Raw genomic sequence first — 16,927 nt, forward strand, 5'->3', positions numbered from 1 at the left:
CAATTGGACACCCGTTACAGGTATCGTATGGCTTCAGGGGTGCGGTTTACAGAGCAAGAGGAACGGAGCAAGTAAATTTAATTTTATATATTTAATCAGGAAAGGTATGAAGTGTTTATAAAAAAATATAGTAAGATGTTACAAAATGGGAAAACAATATGGTATATACAATCGCATTAAATAAAAGGGATAACAAAAGAAAAGTACTAAACGTGTCACAGAAATGGCGCAGAGCTTAGTGGAGGGAAGCACTCCTTTCAGGAAAATGGACAGGACAACAGCAAGCCGCATCTTCCAGGACTGACAAGTGACAAAAACCTAAACTCTGATTTTATATCACATCAAAGTAACGCTCACATACCTCCCCTTGGTGAGCTCATACCCCCCGGGGGCTGGTCATAAGATGTGCTAGGTCTTTAGAAGATTATGAGATCCCTAACTTTCAGGATATCTGCGCCCCTGGAGAAACCAAGCGTGAGCTATTGTTGTCATGTTTCTCATCACGACTTTACCTTTCTACATAGATGAAAAATGGCATGGATAGCATCATCCATCTGTTCGATATTAAGTTGAAGGTGTTCGGACGGGCTTAGAATGAGGTGAGTGAACGCGTTATGTTCGTCCTTTCGCTACGATCCTGAAAATGAATCTCTCATACACATTGAATCGATGTAAATCCCAATATTCATCATTGACCACTGGCTCCAGATTGTCTTGGAGGTAATTCCTTTTAACAGACTTGCTGACTGGTTCTCAGCAGATCTCCTGTTGTAATTACCTGTTCATGGCAGGAGGTCATACTTCAATGCAAGTTGAAGTGTCAGCTCTTTCTTAAGGTACCGTCACACTCAGCGACGCTGCAGTGATATAGACAACGAGCCGACCTAAACTAGATCGCTGGAGCGTCGCTGTTTAGGTCGCTGTAGAGACGTCAAACACAGCAACTCCAGAACGATGCAGAGGCGATCCAGTGACGTAACGGCGACTCACTTATCGTTCTCGTTGGTTGTTAGCTCCATGTAAAACATTGCAGGCATCGTTGCTTTTGATGTCAAACATGACGATACACGCCGACCTGGCGACGAAATAAAGTTCTGGACTTCTAGCTCCGACCAGCGATGGCACAGCAGGATCCAGATCGCTGTTGCGTGTCAAACACAACGAGATCACTATCCAGGACGCTGCAACGTCACGGATCGTTGTCGTTCTCTTTGCAAAGTTGCTGAGTATGACGGTACCTTAACTTCCCCAGTTATAATTAATCCCATATGTTTAAAGTGAGGGTGATATGTCCCCTCTTCAGATATGGATTTTACAATTTTTGTCTACGACAAATGTAATTACAACATAGGAAAAATTGAACATGTGTCATTAGGTAATGGATAAGAAGATTTGGCGGAGGCCATGATTAAGTCATCATTTAGTTTATCGTCCCACACACACATTAAAACAGATAATTTTTATTGTTTCACTCCAGCGTATTTTTGCATTGATGAATAAGGAGCCTTAGATTTTCGCTTTACCAATTATTTCCGACCCCATCTGAATGTCATTGAGGAGATTTAATGTAGCAGAACACGGCTATGAAAAACCCCTCTCTTATCCAGCTTTAGACTTGGAAAACCTCTCAGCAGAGATAACCAGGTCCGTGGCAAAGTGTTCCTGCTTCTTCTATTACAAGATTAGATTTCAACACCTAATCATATTTTAAGCCGAAAAAAAAACAGGGAGCGTCTAGTATTACCGCTTATCAGTTTGACTTTTTGTTATTTGTGGTTTTTGCGATACTTTCCAAGTTACAATGTGACATTCTATTGGCCGTCTAAACGTTCAAAAGATTTCAGTGCTCCAACATTGGAATCCTGAACTTGGAAATCGGAAAACACTGGAAAATTATTAGCAGATGCAGCAACTGGATATTTGACATCATAGCAAAAATTCGGAGCAATTGTCTTTAAGGGGGGGGGGAGTGAAAAAGTTTAAAGAAAGCGTGTCTTATGCAGAGATCCATACTCACCAACTAGGACTACCAGCCGGTATTTTTCATTAGGCTGCCGCTGATACGACGCCACCTCTTCAAAAGTCGGAACATCTGCTGTATCGTATTGGTCGCTCTTTTTACATTCGAACATGAATTTATTTGTTTTCTTATCCTTCCTGCTGAGACGAAAACTTCTTCTGAAACCGGCTGAAACAAAAAACAAAAAAACACATTTTTCAGATCAGAGCTGGACGATTGTAGCCGCGACATTTCATAAGTATAATATTCAGAAATATTTTAACAAATGTTACTGCAGAGAAATCATTACAAGCTAAACTCCCCCCACCCACCCAAAAAAATTTTTTGCATCCCAGACTGCTGTTACTTATGTACAGTTTAAAAGATTACTTATTCCTGTGCGGATCGCTGAAAAAGCCATCTAGAAATCCCAGACAGCAATAGAAAAACAGGACTTGTGTGCTATGGCGAAGGCGGACGGCAGAAAAGTGCGGAATTCGTGCTCAAGTTTTACAGCATGAACATAAAACAAATATTGGATCCTTTAAAATATTGTATTCACGGTCTGAAAAAGCCACTTGTAGAAATAATAAAAAGTACACGTGAAACAGTTACACTTTATTAGAAATATTACAAAGTTTTTACTATTCAATGATGATTCTGTAACACAGCCAGGACACGGAAGACATTCTCTATGTAAGTACAGAGCAGGAAGAGGAAAAACAATACAGGACAAAGGACAATGCAAAAGATTTCAATAACTCAGATCAATTCTGAAGGTTACATTAGCATATATGTTCTTTCAATAAACAGAATAGAATATTCAGACAACTACCGTATAGGAGAACAACAAAAGTGACATACCAAAAATACAAAAAGGTAGAAGACAAAATAAAAATAAATAGAAAAAAAAAATATGGGAAAAAAATAATTTGATGAGGGAGGTCTCATCTCGAGTAAGGATCAAAAAGATATACCATTTTTTTTATTTTAAAACAAGTAATATTCTTAAAAAAATGGTAACGTTAGGAATGATCGTGGGTGCGGTACCTCTGCTTTGCCTCCTTGTGTTATGTGAAGGAGGGGATAACTTTACTGGCTCTGTTTAACGGGAATCTGTGAGTAGGATCAACTCTCTTAAGCCGTCTAAATGGGCATGTAGGTCATAGGAAGCTGAATAAAATGATACCTTAATATCTGCGATCTGATGTCTTACTCCAGAGAAATCCATATTTTTTTCTTAAATATGTAAATGAGCTGTTAAGATCTACGGGCCGGACATAGATCTTCCTGAGAATCTGCCTCCAGAGCTTATTGTAAATGAAAGGGACAGTTACCAGCCTGACATGTAGATCAGGAGAGCAGATATGAAAAAAAAACAAAAACATTGCCCTTTTTTAAATACTAACCTGATTTAAGTATAAGTCATTTTTCTGAAGACACATTCCCTTTGAAAGATGGAGCCCATTTAACTACAGACCCCAATAAAAAAAAGAAAATTATTTAAACCTTAGCTGCTGCATTGTACCCACAATATCCCGATGAGGGCTTTCTCTGTTTGACCTTATTCATACAGGAATATTACAGATATGTCCATCCTTAAAGGGATTTCTGGTTTCAGACAACCCCTGTCCTCTGTGCTGCAGTTTAATATAGTTTGTTTTATGTGCTAATTTTCTACACTATATGAGCGCTCCCCAGGTCCAGTGCTGAGCCTCCTGTGCTCCTGGCGGCTGCAGCGCCGATGTGACATTAACAGCGCTGCAGCCAATAATTGAGCTCACTGGTGCTGAGTGTCTCGTGCCATCAACTTAGGCGGAACCACCGAGCTCACTGGCGCATAGCAAATGTGGTGCCAATATTCAAAAAGGGCTCTAAAAGTGAACCTGGAAATTATAGGCCAGTAAGTCTAACCTCTATTGTTGGTAAAATATTTGAAGGGTTTCTGAGGGATGTTATTCTGGATTATCTCAATGAGAATAACTGTTTAACTCCATATCAGCATGGGTTTATGAGAAATCGCTCCTGTCAAACCAATCTAATCAGTTTTTATGAAGAGGTAAGCTATAGACTGGACCACGGTGAGTCATTGGACGTGGTATATCTCGATTTTTCCAAAGCGTTTGATACCGTGCCGCACAAGAGGTTGGTACACAAAATGAGAATGCTTGGTCTGGGGGAAAATGTGTGTAAATGGGTTAGTAACTGGCTTAGTGATAGAAAGCAGAGGGTGGTTATAAATGGTATAGTCTCTAACTGGGTCGCTGTGACCAGTGGGGTACCGCAGGGGTCAGTATTGGGACCTGTTCTCTTCAACATATTCATTAATGATCTGGTAGAAGGTTTACACAGTAAAATATCGATATTTGCAGATGATACAAAACTATGTAAAGCAGTTAATACAAGAGAAGATAGTATTCTGCTACAGATGGATCTGGATAAGTTGGAAACTTGGGCTGAAAGGTGGCAGATGAGGTTTAACAATGATAAATGTAAGGTTATACACATGGGAAGAAGGAATCAATATCACCATTACACACTGAATGGGAAACCACTGGGTAAATCTGACAGGGAGAAGGACTTGGGGATCCTAGTTAATGATAAACTTACCTGGAGCAGCCAGTGCCAGGCAGCAGCTGCCAAGGCAAACATGATCATGGGGTGCATTAAAAGAGGTCTGGATACACATGATGAGAGCATTATACTGCCTCTGTACAAATCCCTAGTTAGACCGCACATGGAGTACTGTGTCCAGTTTTGGGCACCGGTGCTCAGGAAGGATATAATGGAACTAGAGAGAGTACAAAGGAGGGCAACAAAATTAATAAAGGGGATGGGAGAACTACAATACCCAGATAGATTAGCGAAATTAGGATTATTTAGTCTAGAAAAAAGACGACTGAGGGGTGATCTAATAACCATGTATAAGTATATAAGGGGACAATACAAATATCTCGCTGAGGATCTGTTTATACCAAGGAAGGTGACGGGCACAAGGGGCATTCTTTGCGTCTGGAGGAGAGAAGGTTTTTCCACCAACATAGAAGAGGATTCTTTACTGTTAGGGCAGTGAGAATCTGGAATTGCTTGCCTGAGGAGGTGGTGATGGCGAACTCAGTCGAGGGGTTCAAGAGAGGCCTGGATGTCTTCCTGGAGCAGAACAATATTGTATCATACAATTATTAGGTTCTGTAGAAGGACGTAGATCCTGGGATTTATTATGATGGAATATAGGCTGAACTGGATGGACAAATGTCTTTTTTCGGCCTTACTAACTATGTTACTATGTTACTGATTGGCTGCAGAGGTGTCAAAGTGTCGTCAGCGCTGCAGACAAAAACAGACATCGGTAGCAGCGGCGGTGGCTCAACGCTGGTTCTGGGGAGGAGAACCTTTCTTTTTAAACAAATGGCAGCCAGGGGACAAAAGTTTTCTGAAAAATGGAAAATCCCTTTAACGTTTATTTCTAAGCCCCTCTTATACACAGTGTAAGATATTATAGCCTACAAATAGAATAAAACATTAATGGCAGCAAATATACAGGTTTCTCCAGCTGAGATGTGGTCAGAGGAGGCCATTACCCATCAGTGTACCACTCCTGAAGTTACGCTCACCCGTCCTCCCTAGTCATACTCTGCCTGTATTCAGATTTTGTTAATATTTCTGCCAGGCTGACTATTTGCTTTCTTTTGTCTTTCTGAAACAATGGAAAAACTAACTTTATACAAGTCGGTAACATGAGGAGGTGATTACTGAAGACAAATGATCACAAAGTGTTCTGTAAGTAATAACTGTCCCGCGAGGTCAGATCATGTGATCGCATTCTTACACATTCAACAATGAAAATCTCTCCTTGAAAAATGTTCTGCTGGCGAGCGCCATCATTACTGGCTGGAAACAAGCAAGAGGGTGGTCAACAAGAGAAAGTGCAACTGGAAACCTATCACAGAGGTTCTCCCGGAATCCCTGAATATTGCCTTGCCCATACACACAACATTAGAAAATTTTTTGCAAAAAACAAACAAAACAATCAAAACAATAGTGTCATCCCTCCTGGAAATGTTTAAAAGAAAACAGGCTGTTAATATATCGCTACTGGCTCTGAAAGGATCAGAACTTATCGGACAGTGTAGGGACAAACCCCATTTGCAATGAGAGCCAAGAAAAGATCTTGCGGCATTGTTGTGAAGAAGCTTAAAGGGGTTGTCCGGAACTTTAACAATGACGTCCCTTCTTTAGTATAGGTCATGAATGTCTTATCGGTGGGGGTGATACACCCGGCACCATCGTTGATCAGCTGTTGGCAGTGACCAGAACTGCTCAGTTGTGGAGCTGCACAGTAGAGCTTCAGTGACAGAATGGCGGCCGTGCCCGGGTACTGCACATCTAGCGCCTACTTAAATTAAAGGGTTGGATGTGCAGTACCCGGCCGCGGTCATTATTCCGTCGACAAGGCTGTGCAGCTCCGTAACGGAGCAGTTCTGGCCACAACAGACATCGGGAACAGCTGATCGATGGCATTATGGGGTTTAGCAACCCCACCGATCAGACATTGATGACCTACTCTGAGAATAGGCCATGAATGTTAAAGTCCTGGACAACCCCTTTAAAACTAAAAATGATGGATGATGGGTTTACTGGAAAACAAAGTATGTACACCGGACATAGTACAGGAAGTGATCTCATGTAGGAAAAGGAAGCCCTCTCAGCCGCTCTGGTCTATAATGCAGAAAGTCCCCAGTTCATCAACACTGGTGTTCTGCTTGCCAGTTTTGACAAAAAGTTCACTGGATTAAGAAACAGCAAATGCATGAAGAGGCACGCACCTGTTAATTAATCCGGCTCATCTTTCAGCTGCCGTAATTACGACACGGGAGTAAATTATGAAGAATTTGACTAACGCTCGGCCCCATCCTCTCTGATTCAAGGGAATCTGTCACTGGGTTTTCACTACACCATCTGAGCGCAGCCCCATGTAGAGGCAAAGACCCTGATCCCAGTGATGTGTCAGTTATTGGGCTGCTTGCTGCAGTTTTAATAAAATTACCGTTCTCCCTGCTGCAAATCTAGCAGTTCTCTGAATGATGAGCTCTGTATAAGCTCACCCACACCACTGATTGGCAGCTTCCTGGGTACACTGTGCCAGTCAGTGGTGGGGGCAGTGTTATGCAAAAGCTCATGAATATGGAGGATTACCTGACAACAGATTTACTAGTCCTCTAGTGGTAATCTCCTGAAAAAATTTTTTATTTTATCAAAACTACATTAAGCAACCCAGAAAGTGATACATCGCTGGAATCAGGTTCTCTGTCTTTAGATTATGCTGCTCTCAGATTAGGTGGCATGATTCCCTTTAACCTTCATCCAAGTTACATAGGTTGCATAAAGACATAAGTCCATCAAAGTTCAACCCTTCTCCACCAACTGAACATTTCGTCAGTAATCTAGCTATATCCCGCAATGGTATATACAGCTTTGGCAAAAATTAAGAAACCACTGCAAAATGTTCAGCTTGTCTGATTTTTCTCTTTATAAGCAATACATTTTTGCATTTTTTATCTGACAAAGAAAAATGGTCAAAATTAAACCCCCCCCCCCCCCAGTGCTTTCACACCTCAAATAGTGCAAAGAAAACAAGTTCATAATCATTTAGAAACAACAATACTAATGTTTTAACTCAGGAAGAGTTCAGAAATCAATATTTTGTGGAATAACCATGATTTTTAATCACAGTTTTCATACGTCTTGGCATGCTTTCCACCAGTCTTTCACACGACGTCTGGCACAAAAATGTAAGCAGTTCTTCTTTGTTTGATGGCTTGTGACTATCCATCATCCTCTTGATTACATTCCAGAGGTTTTTGATGGGGTTCAGGTCTGGAGATTGGGCTGACCATGACAGGGTTTTGATGTGGTGGTCTCTTAATTATTTCCAGAGCTGTATATCAAGGGAATTATTCGGCCCTTTTTTTTTTTTTTTTAAAAGCTCTTAGAGTGTCGGCCATTACTACCTCCTGACTGCCCTAACTGTAAAGAACCCTTTCCTGTTTAGCTGCCGGAATCGCCTTTCTTCCACCTGTAATGAGTTCCCCTAGTCCTCAGTATGATCTTTGGAAGGAATAAGTCAGGTGCCAGTGTTTTGCACTGGCCACACATATTTATACATGTAAAGGAGATCTCTTCTGAGGCGTCTTTTTTTCTAAGCTAAAAAAAGCCCAAATTTTCCAACCTCTCCTCACATGAAGAAAAAAAAAAAGATTGCGTTGGCTGGGCCTGGCATAAAAATGCCCTCACTTTCTGTAATCCATCTTGACTACTGGCAGTGGACATGAAGTTAGACAAGAGGGAGACACCTAGCTGCCAGCACTTGAGGGATTTTTCTTTTGCAGATAAACACAAGATAATTATTTAATAAAGTGATTTGTGAATTTTCTATCTATTATTATCAAATGCTATCAGATCATCGGAATGTTTAGCGACTGATCAAAAAACACATGATAAAAAAGGAGGATTCACCTTATTTTTTGTGTGAAGATTATGCAATCAGACAAGGGTTGGCAATATCACAAGAATATGTACTCGGCCTATCAAGACTCCTGGAAAAGTAATTTAGCATATTTACTCTTACTGAAGACATGACGCGTTTCATGGCAGTCATAACCTAGAGAAATATAAAGCCGCCTTCACACAATGGAGCCAAAATTGAGGTTTTTTTTAGCAGTGATATTTCGTTCACAAAGAGTAATATGCTACATACTGAAGTATACTCCGAGCCGGGGCTGCCGATGGTGGATGTTGGGTTTTATGATCTTATGAATCTTTAGTAGAGGTTTGTTTTTTTTTTTATCTGGCTTGTTTCTTTTACACAGACAAGATCTGGAGGAGGAGGACAAATGTTAATGTGGTCATCGAAATCCACTACATAAAACTGCAATATGATTTACCACTTCCTTCAAAAATGACCCAGGTCAGCGGTTGCGCAAGTTGCGTAAAACTCCATTTTTGTCAGGTGCGCCTTTCCTTGAATCCCAATCCCCCTCAAAATATAAATTTGTCCTGACCTTCTTCCTACTTGTTAAAATTCATCTATTAAATAGCCTTCCTTTCAGTAACTCTTATAAAGTGGAGAAAAGTTTACGAGTTTAGGATATACGAAACAAATGGTGGGTAAAAGTGTCTTCCTCTGGTGGGAATTACAGAGCCTGTAAAGATGTCACTGACTGGAGATTACAATGTTGTACAGAAAGTAAAATGATGGCAGGTTTACTCCTGATGCCCGAGACAAGTGAAGACAGCGCTAATAAGTGATATATAGGAGCGATGGCAGCACTTAGGTGATACGCGGACCCTCAGCTATTAAAGTCGTAGATTATAATTCTCGTAATAAAGTCAGAATATCTACCGTTTTGTGTCTGATCCCGATCCATAACTTTATAGGACCTCAAGGTTGCTCCTCAGATGTCCTCCATAAATTAGTAATTACTTCCAAAAGCCGGATGTTATTCAATGAAGGTGAGGAGTCGGATACTATACACGGGGGGCGAGGGGCCGGATGTTATATACCAGGGGTGAGGGTCTGGATTTTATACATCTGTGGCAGTGGAACTTCATGAAAAACCTGAATTTAATGAGGTGTATTCCGTTCTGTACATACAGTGTTCATAAAAAAAAAAGTTGCATATCCTTATTAAAATTATCCAGTAGGATGCAAAAAGAATAATAATACAGCAAAAAGACCTGGCACTAGGTTATGGTTGTTAATGCTGCCTCCTCCATCACGCCAATCATGTGTTGGCCATTTTTACATTGGTGTCCAGAAAGAACACGAAGCAACATAACGTGTCATCTGTACACTGGTACATAAAACCCATCCCACCACGACAAGGCGTTCCCATCGGGAAGGTCCTAACTGGTCTCTAGTATGGCAACCTACGTCGATGGTAGTAAGGGCAGAGCAGAACAGGATCCTACTGAGACACCCACCCATGGGAAGCTATACAGAATACTTAGCTCAGAAATGGGGTACGCGCCCCCTGATAGTACAAGGGATTACAGCGAGAGCAAAGAACTGAGCCGGGCTATAAGTTGGTATATGAGCAAAGTGTAAGAGCACGGTCACACTGTGGCCACAGTGTGAACGTGCTCTTACACTTTGCACGTATACCGGCTCATTTCTATGCTGTCACTGGTACTTATAAGTAGTCGTGGTGCATTGGCCAGCACCTCCTAACATAGTGATAAATGTGTCGGCACACGTCCTAGCACCACGGCTTCTTTATTGTGCCTGTCTTGTATATTTCGCCTACTGTGGTTTCCATCAGCACTGTTCCAATGAACTGAACACGGCATCAGCGAGGACATTCATGTCGGTTCCGTCCAGCACATAATTGCAGTTTTTTAGTAAAATGATCCGTCCCCTAGTAGAGGAGAATGATTACGGTACGTCTCTACATGAATGGCACCAACAAGAACAAAGCGGATCATGTGGATGAAGCCCCGACATCTGGATGATGGAGGAAATGGTCAGAATTTTCTGACTGATTGACGCTCCGATATGAGAGACAGCTGCACCGTGATCCCGAACACGTCCCCGTCTGCGGATTGTCAGCAGTAAAGGCTACAAGCCCCGGATTTACCGTTACCGATCTGACTTTCATGTTGTCATGACCCAAACGCACAAAGCATCTTGGATCTTACGATGCGTCCGTGAGGTTATGTGAAGTGTCTGGACTGTTTGAGATGGCATCCAATGATTGCTATTTGATGGCTGACCCAAAGCATATCCTATTACTGAAAAACACAGGAGAAGCCATAAAAGCACAATGCAGAGCAGCGAGGAGGAAATCGATGCAGGCAGATCATTTACTTCATACACACAGCTGCCGAAAGAATGTAGAAATGTCCTGTGCCCGTACCACATCACGGTCCGCCGTAACCTTCTATGCGGCTCCTTAAAGGGGAGGAAGGGCCGTATATTAATACTGCTAGAATATTATAAGGAGTCATTCATTTCTAAGTGGCTGCAGTAGCACAATCCATACTGTAGGTGGCGCACGCGCCTCTGCTCCCCGCATGGAAACTTCACACTAAACATCATCTCCCACAATGTGAATTTCAGTCCATGGATCAATAGAGAACAGCGGTTATTATTTCACCCCCGGTATAATGAATACAAATGACGGGGGTCTCCATCTCAGCCCCGCTGGAAGTGGAACATGTACGGAAACGTTGGCATATACAAACTGGCTTAATTTACAAGAAGTGATCTTATCAGATTTTTTATTTTCTGACATTCTTCCAGAACCACTTTGCTTTGCTGACAAAATATGTGCAAACACAATTATTCATTTATGAAGTCAACAAGGCAACTTCTGCTGCAGCCGGGAAGGTCTAACAACCGGGCTGTATATTCCTCCTGGCAGGGAACCATTTATGAGCCACCGAGGGGGAACAGACCTGTCCAATCAGTGCCACAACCCCATTCATTACCATTACCTGTAAACCGCTGGATAACCTTCTGCAGAAAAGAACGATTGCTAGCGAGCTGCCTGGTAGCACCGAGAGGCCAGGTTTGAGATCTACCAGGACAACATTTGACAATGCTGGGTATTTATGGCCCATGTTTGTATGGATAATGGGTACATAGTCCTCTGATAGCCAAAAACACATCGCTTACTCCAAAAGTAACCTTCTGCTTTATTCACACCCATACTGAAGGCTCAGTTTAAGGGCTCGCTCATACCAACATTGATGTGAGAAAATCGCTGGGGGTCTGTCGGCAGGAACCACCGCCAATTACAAGAATGTGGTTCCCACAGTGCCCCGTGTTCATTTATCAGTGCGCACATGCCACCATTACTCCAGTAGCAGTTTACCAAAATTCTAAACCGTTAAATGAAATCCATGAGCATGAGGTAGGGACAGAGACCCTGATTCCAGTGATGTGCCACTTACAGGGCTGCTTGGTATAGCTTGATGGAATCCCTGTGTTCTCTGCGGCAGATGTAGCAGAGCTCAGAATACTGAGCTGTGTACAACTCCGCCCACGCCACTGATTGGCAGCTTCCTGTGTACAATGTCAGCAAACTGCCAATCAGTGGCGGGGGTGGGGTTACACATACTAGCCTGACTGGCCTGCACGTGAGACCTAGTTATGGAATGATAATCTCCTGCTGATTAAACACTGATTGTACTGAAACTACAACACAGCCTAATAAGTGACACATCCCTGGATTCAGGTTCCATTGCTCTATATTATGTTGCTCTCAGATTAAATAGCAAACACCTGCAGACAGATTCCCTGTAATGGTTGGCTGCACATGCTCACTTCCCCAATGCGCCTTACCAATAACTAGAGGCCAGCCTCGCAGGATGGGACGCACAGGTTTAGAGGCTGTAAGGAACGTAAGATCCTTCTGGTCTCAAATATGGCCAACCATACCTGACATTTTAGGACGACCACTTACAAGCTTGGAGAGAGACCCTTCTGTCTCTCTAATCCTCAATCTAAATGATCCCATTCTATTAGATCCATATTACCGCCAGATAGTGCATGGACTTCGCCTACCGACAGGCTTAAAGAAAGTTAAAAAAAAAATTGATTTGCGTGACAAAATGATTATTTTTCAAAAACATTTGGCATTCCTGACTTGTAATCTATAAACACCTTTTATGACCAATTTTTGGAGAGAGAACCATGGACTCTTAATATAGCATCTTTTCCTAGCTCTGCGCTATTCCTCGGTTATCCCTCTGGGAAATGGATGAATAATATCACAACTGAGTGCTACTATTTCTTTGTAAATTTACCCCAGTTCCCCTGCCCCTTCCCAGAGTAACTTTATGCTTAATTATGTGTGATTTTTGTCCGATTTTAGGATAAAAGAGTGACTTTTTGCAATAAAAAGGTTGTAAAAAAAAAAAAAAAAAAAATTAAAGACAAAAATAAAAACTATTTAGGATTTTGCACAAATTTCATTAACTGCAAGCACCATCTTTGAAGACGTTGGTGCAAAAAAGGGAAATACCACAAGACGGGAAAAAAAAAAAGCAAATTATGAATTGGGCCCATAGCTCCAGAGAGAGTGACAGAGGAAGGGCACTTTACTAAAACAAATACATTGAAAGCAGATGGATCTTCTTTAAAGGGAATTTGTCACCGGGTTAGTGTTACCCCATCTGAGAACAGCATGATGTAGGGGCAGATACCCTGATTCCAGCGATAAATCACTTAGTTTACTGAGAGCTGCAGTTTTGATTACAAACAGCTTTATCTGCTGCAGATCCAGCAGTTCTCTAAATGCTGAGCTCTGTATAACCCCGCCCACACCACTGATTGGCAGCTTTCTGTGTACACTGTACATAGGCAGAAAGTTGCCAATCAGTGGTGGGGGTGTGGCTGGACTACCTGGCTGCGGGTTTACTAGTCCGCTAGTGATAATCTCCTGCTAGTAAGACTGTGATTTTATAAAAACTTCATCATGGAGCCCAAAAAGTGATACATGACTGGAATCAGGGTCTCTGCCCCTACACCATGCTGCTCTCAGATTAGGTAGCAAAAATCTGGTAACAGATTCCTTTTAGAAGCGGTTAGTTTAGATTTTTGAACATAACACTCAATGGTCCAGAGGCAGAACACGTCTACACTGAACGTAATACACAGTGTAAACGTAAATATGTTCTTCTATATTTTTTTTTAGGATTTACCTGGAAAAAAAGACAAAAGAATAGAACTCAATTCACACAGCATATTTATTATTCTAAGCAATTATTTGATAAATATTAGAAAAGAAAAAAAAAATTAATATTACAAAGTAGGAATCCAGAATCCTTTCTTCAGTGCCGCATCGTGACATAATGTATAAAACTAAGTCTGATCTTTATTAAAGTCTTCAAAATAAATCTGCTGACACTCCGCTCGACCGCAGCGCTCGTTCCTTGTCATTTACTAGCTGCAAAGTTTTTGTTTGACGAGAGAAAAAGTTCACAAAGCCGATGTCTGTGTTTACATTTAATGTCATCGCCCCGGCAACAACATTGTATCAAGCGCGGCTCTAGAACACCCAATTAACCAAGGGGATTTAGTTCTGCAGCCGAGTAGCGGTAAACATTCGGGTTTTCTTTTGGTTTTCCAAAAGGAAAGATGAATGTGAGGCATAAGGACGCGCAAAATCGTGCAAGCATAAAAATGGAAGGATCTAAGGGGTCAGACTTCTGCTCTTGTAGGCGAAGTGGAAAACCTGCCCCAAAACGTTCAAAGAAATAAAGATACAAAAATTGGGAGCCCTTTCTTTCCTCCATCTTTTCTTCCGAGTATGACCACAGTAAAATAATTGCAGGAGACGGGCTCTTGGACTTTGGTCACATTCTTAACACTGCATCTATTTATTACTATTTATTTATTTTACTGACTTACATAATGCCATTTATTCCATTCTACAATGGTATTAGTAAAAAGGACATCACCCTAATTGACTTCACTTGTAAGTCTGATTAAAAAAAAAAATCAAGAGATTATCAAAATAAAATAATTAAAAAAATGCAATAAAGTTTTATGCAATAAAGTTTAACCCCCAGCAATCATCAGAATGGGACGCTTATCCCTTCTAGGTCATGTTCCCAAGAAATGGAAAGCATTAAGCTACTTACTGGTAGCGGCATTTTTCGGAGGCCCATGACAGCACTACGAGAGAGGGGATCCGCCCTTCAGGAACAGGAAACCTACAGATACAAAAGGGCGGTACCTCTCCCCATGCATCAGTTGTATATTAGAGCCTGAGAGGACTACCGCGGTTAGTAGCACACAAACATACATTATATACAGTTTATGTCCAAAAATAATCAATCATAATGAACTATATACCACACGTGAGATCTATCTATCTCATTATATACATTATGGGAAGTGCAACCCCCACGTGAATAGGGAGGGAACTAAGGGTGCTGTCATGGGCCTCCGAAAAATGCCGCTACCAGTAAGTAGCTTAATGCTTTATTCGGACTCCCATGACAGCACTACGAGAGAATTACAGAGATGTAAACTACCTTAGGGAGGGACTATAGCCTGTAGCACCCTTAACCCGAAGGTGAGATCAGAAGAGAACCCCAAGTCCAACCTATAGTGCTTGAAAAAGGTGGAAGGGGATGACCACGTAGCTGCCTTACATATCTGGTCGATGGAAACTCCAGATCTCTCAGCCCAGGATGCAGCCATGGCCCGAGTGGAATGTGCCCTCAGATTCTGCGGAGCTGGACCTCCACCTGCAGTATAAGCCAGAGAGATAGCCTCCCTAATCCACTTCGCTAGCGTGTACTTCGACACTCTAAGACCTTTCCTGGGACCTTGGAAAGATAGAAACAACGCCTCCTCTCTCTTCCAAGCATCAGTGACTGATATATATTCTAAGAGACATCTCCTAACATCTAACGTATGGAGTAACTCCTCTTTGGAATTAGAAGGATTAGGGAGAAATGATGGTAGAACTATCTCCTGAGATCTATGAAATTCTGAGGCCACTTTTGGTAAGTAAGCTGGATCTGGTCTGAGGACTACCCTGTCCTGTAGAAACTCTGTATAGGGGGACAGCCTAGAAAGAGCCTGTATGTCTCCTACCCTACGAGCAGATGTAATTGCCACCAAAAATGCTGTTTTGAGGGATAGTAATTTAAGTGAGGCTGAATGTAAAGGCTCAAACGGTTCTTTAGTCAAGGCTGAGAGGACTAGGTTAAGATCCCAAGGCATTGACCTATTCCTGTGTATAGGTCTGGATCTACTAGCTGCTTTGATGAACCTTGATACCCAATAATTACCAGCAATGTTGCAAGAAAATAAGGCCCCTAGGGCTGAGACTTGTACTTTTAGCGTACTCGTGGATAGATTTAGCTCTAGCCCTCTCTGCAGGAATTCTAGAATCTGGTTGATTGGTAAACCCTCTTCGATATTAAAATTTGAAGAGGCCAGAAACTTCCTCCAAGTTCTAGAGTAGATCTTAGTTGTTATGAGTTTTCTACTCTTCATAAGGGTATCAATGAGATTTGGAGAAAATCCTCTGTTTTTTAACAGTGACCTTTCAAAGACCATGCCGTCAAATGTAGACCCTTCACTTGTGGATGGTTGATCGGACCTTGATGAAGTAGGTCCGGGATGTCTGGCAGTACCCAGGGGTCTTCCACCGACATGGTCCTGAGCCAGGAGAACCAAGCCCTTCGGGGCCAGAACGGAGCGATCAGTATGATTCTCGCTTGATCCTCCCTTATCTTTCTGACCACCAGAGGCAACAGGTTTAGCGGGGGAAACGCATAAGCCAACCGGAAATCCCATCTGATCAGGAAGGCATCCACTACCAGCGGATATTCCCTGGGATTCAAGGAACAGAATTTTTTCGTTTTTCTGTTGTCCTTGTTGGCAAATAGGTCCACCTCTGGATGACCCCACCTGCGGACAATCTGGTTGAAGATTTTTGTGTTCAGAGACCACTCTCCTTGTCTTAAGGTGTTTCGACTTAGAAAGTCCGCCTTTATATTTTCCTTCCCTTTTATATGTACTGCTGCTAAAGATAGAAAATGATTTTCCGCTATCTGGAGCAGGCGGTCCGCTATTTCCATCAGGGACTCGGAGCGTGTTCCACCTTGGTGATTCACGTAGGCCACTGCCACCTGATTGTCGGAGAGGATTTTGACATGGTGACCCTGTAGATACACGAGGAGTTCCTTAATTGATAATTCAATCGCCAACAACTCCTTTTGATTAGAAGAGGCTGATGTTTGGGGGTCCCATAGACCCTGGACTACCACGTCACCCATGTGTGCCCCCCACCCTGTGGGGCTGGCGTCCGTCGTAACTACCCGAGTCACTTGAGTCACCCAGGGAACTCCTGCTGACAGATTGTCTTCCCTTAGCCACCATCTAAGAGATGTCAGAACCTCTGG

General features: G+C 42.2%; 1 protein-coding gene across 4 annotated transcripts in view; it reads right to left on the bottom strand.

The window, feature by feature from the left end:
• MPP7 (MAGUK p55 scaffold protein 7) overlaps nt 1-16,927 on the bottom strand; it is a 394,349-nt gene that overhangs the window by 67,724 nt on the left and 309,698 nt on the right. For all 4 annotated transcript variants that reach the window (XM_069729627.1, XM_069729628.1, XM_069729630.1 and 1 more), the window contains one exon: nt 2,018-2,188. In XM_069729627.1, the coding sequence (XP_069585728.1) occupies nt 2,018-2,188 (171 nt within the window). The remainder of the gene's footprint in view (nt 1-2,017; nt 2,189-16,927) is intronic.

The sequence above is a fragment of the Ranitomeya imitator genome, chromosome 6 (genome assembly GCF_032444005.1).
Source record: "Ranitomeya imitator isolate aRanImi1 chromosome 6, aRanImi1.pri, whole genome shotgun sequence".
Lineage (NCBI taxonomy): Eukaryota > Metazoa > Chordata > Amphibia > Anura > Dendrobatidae > Ranitomeya > Ranitomeya imitator.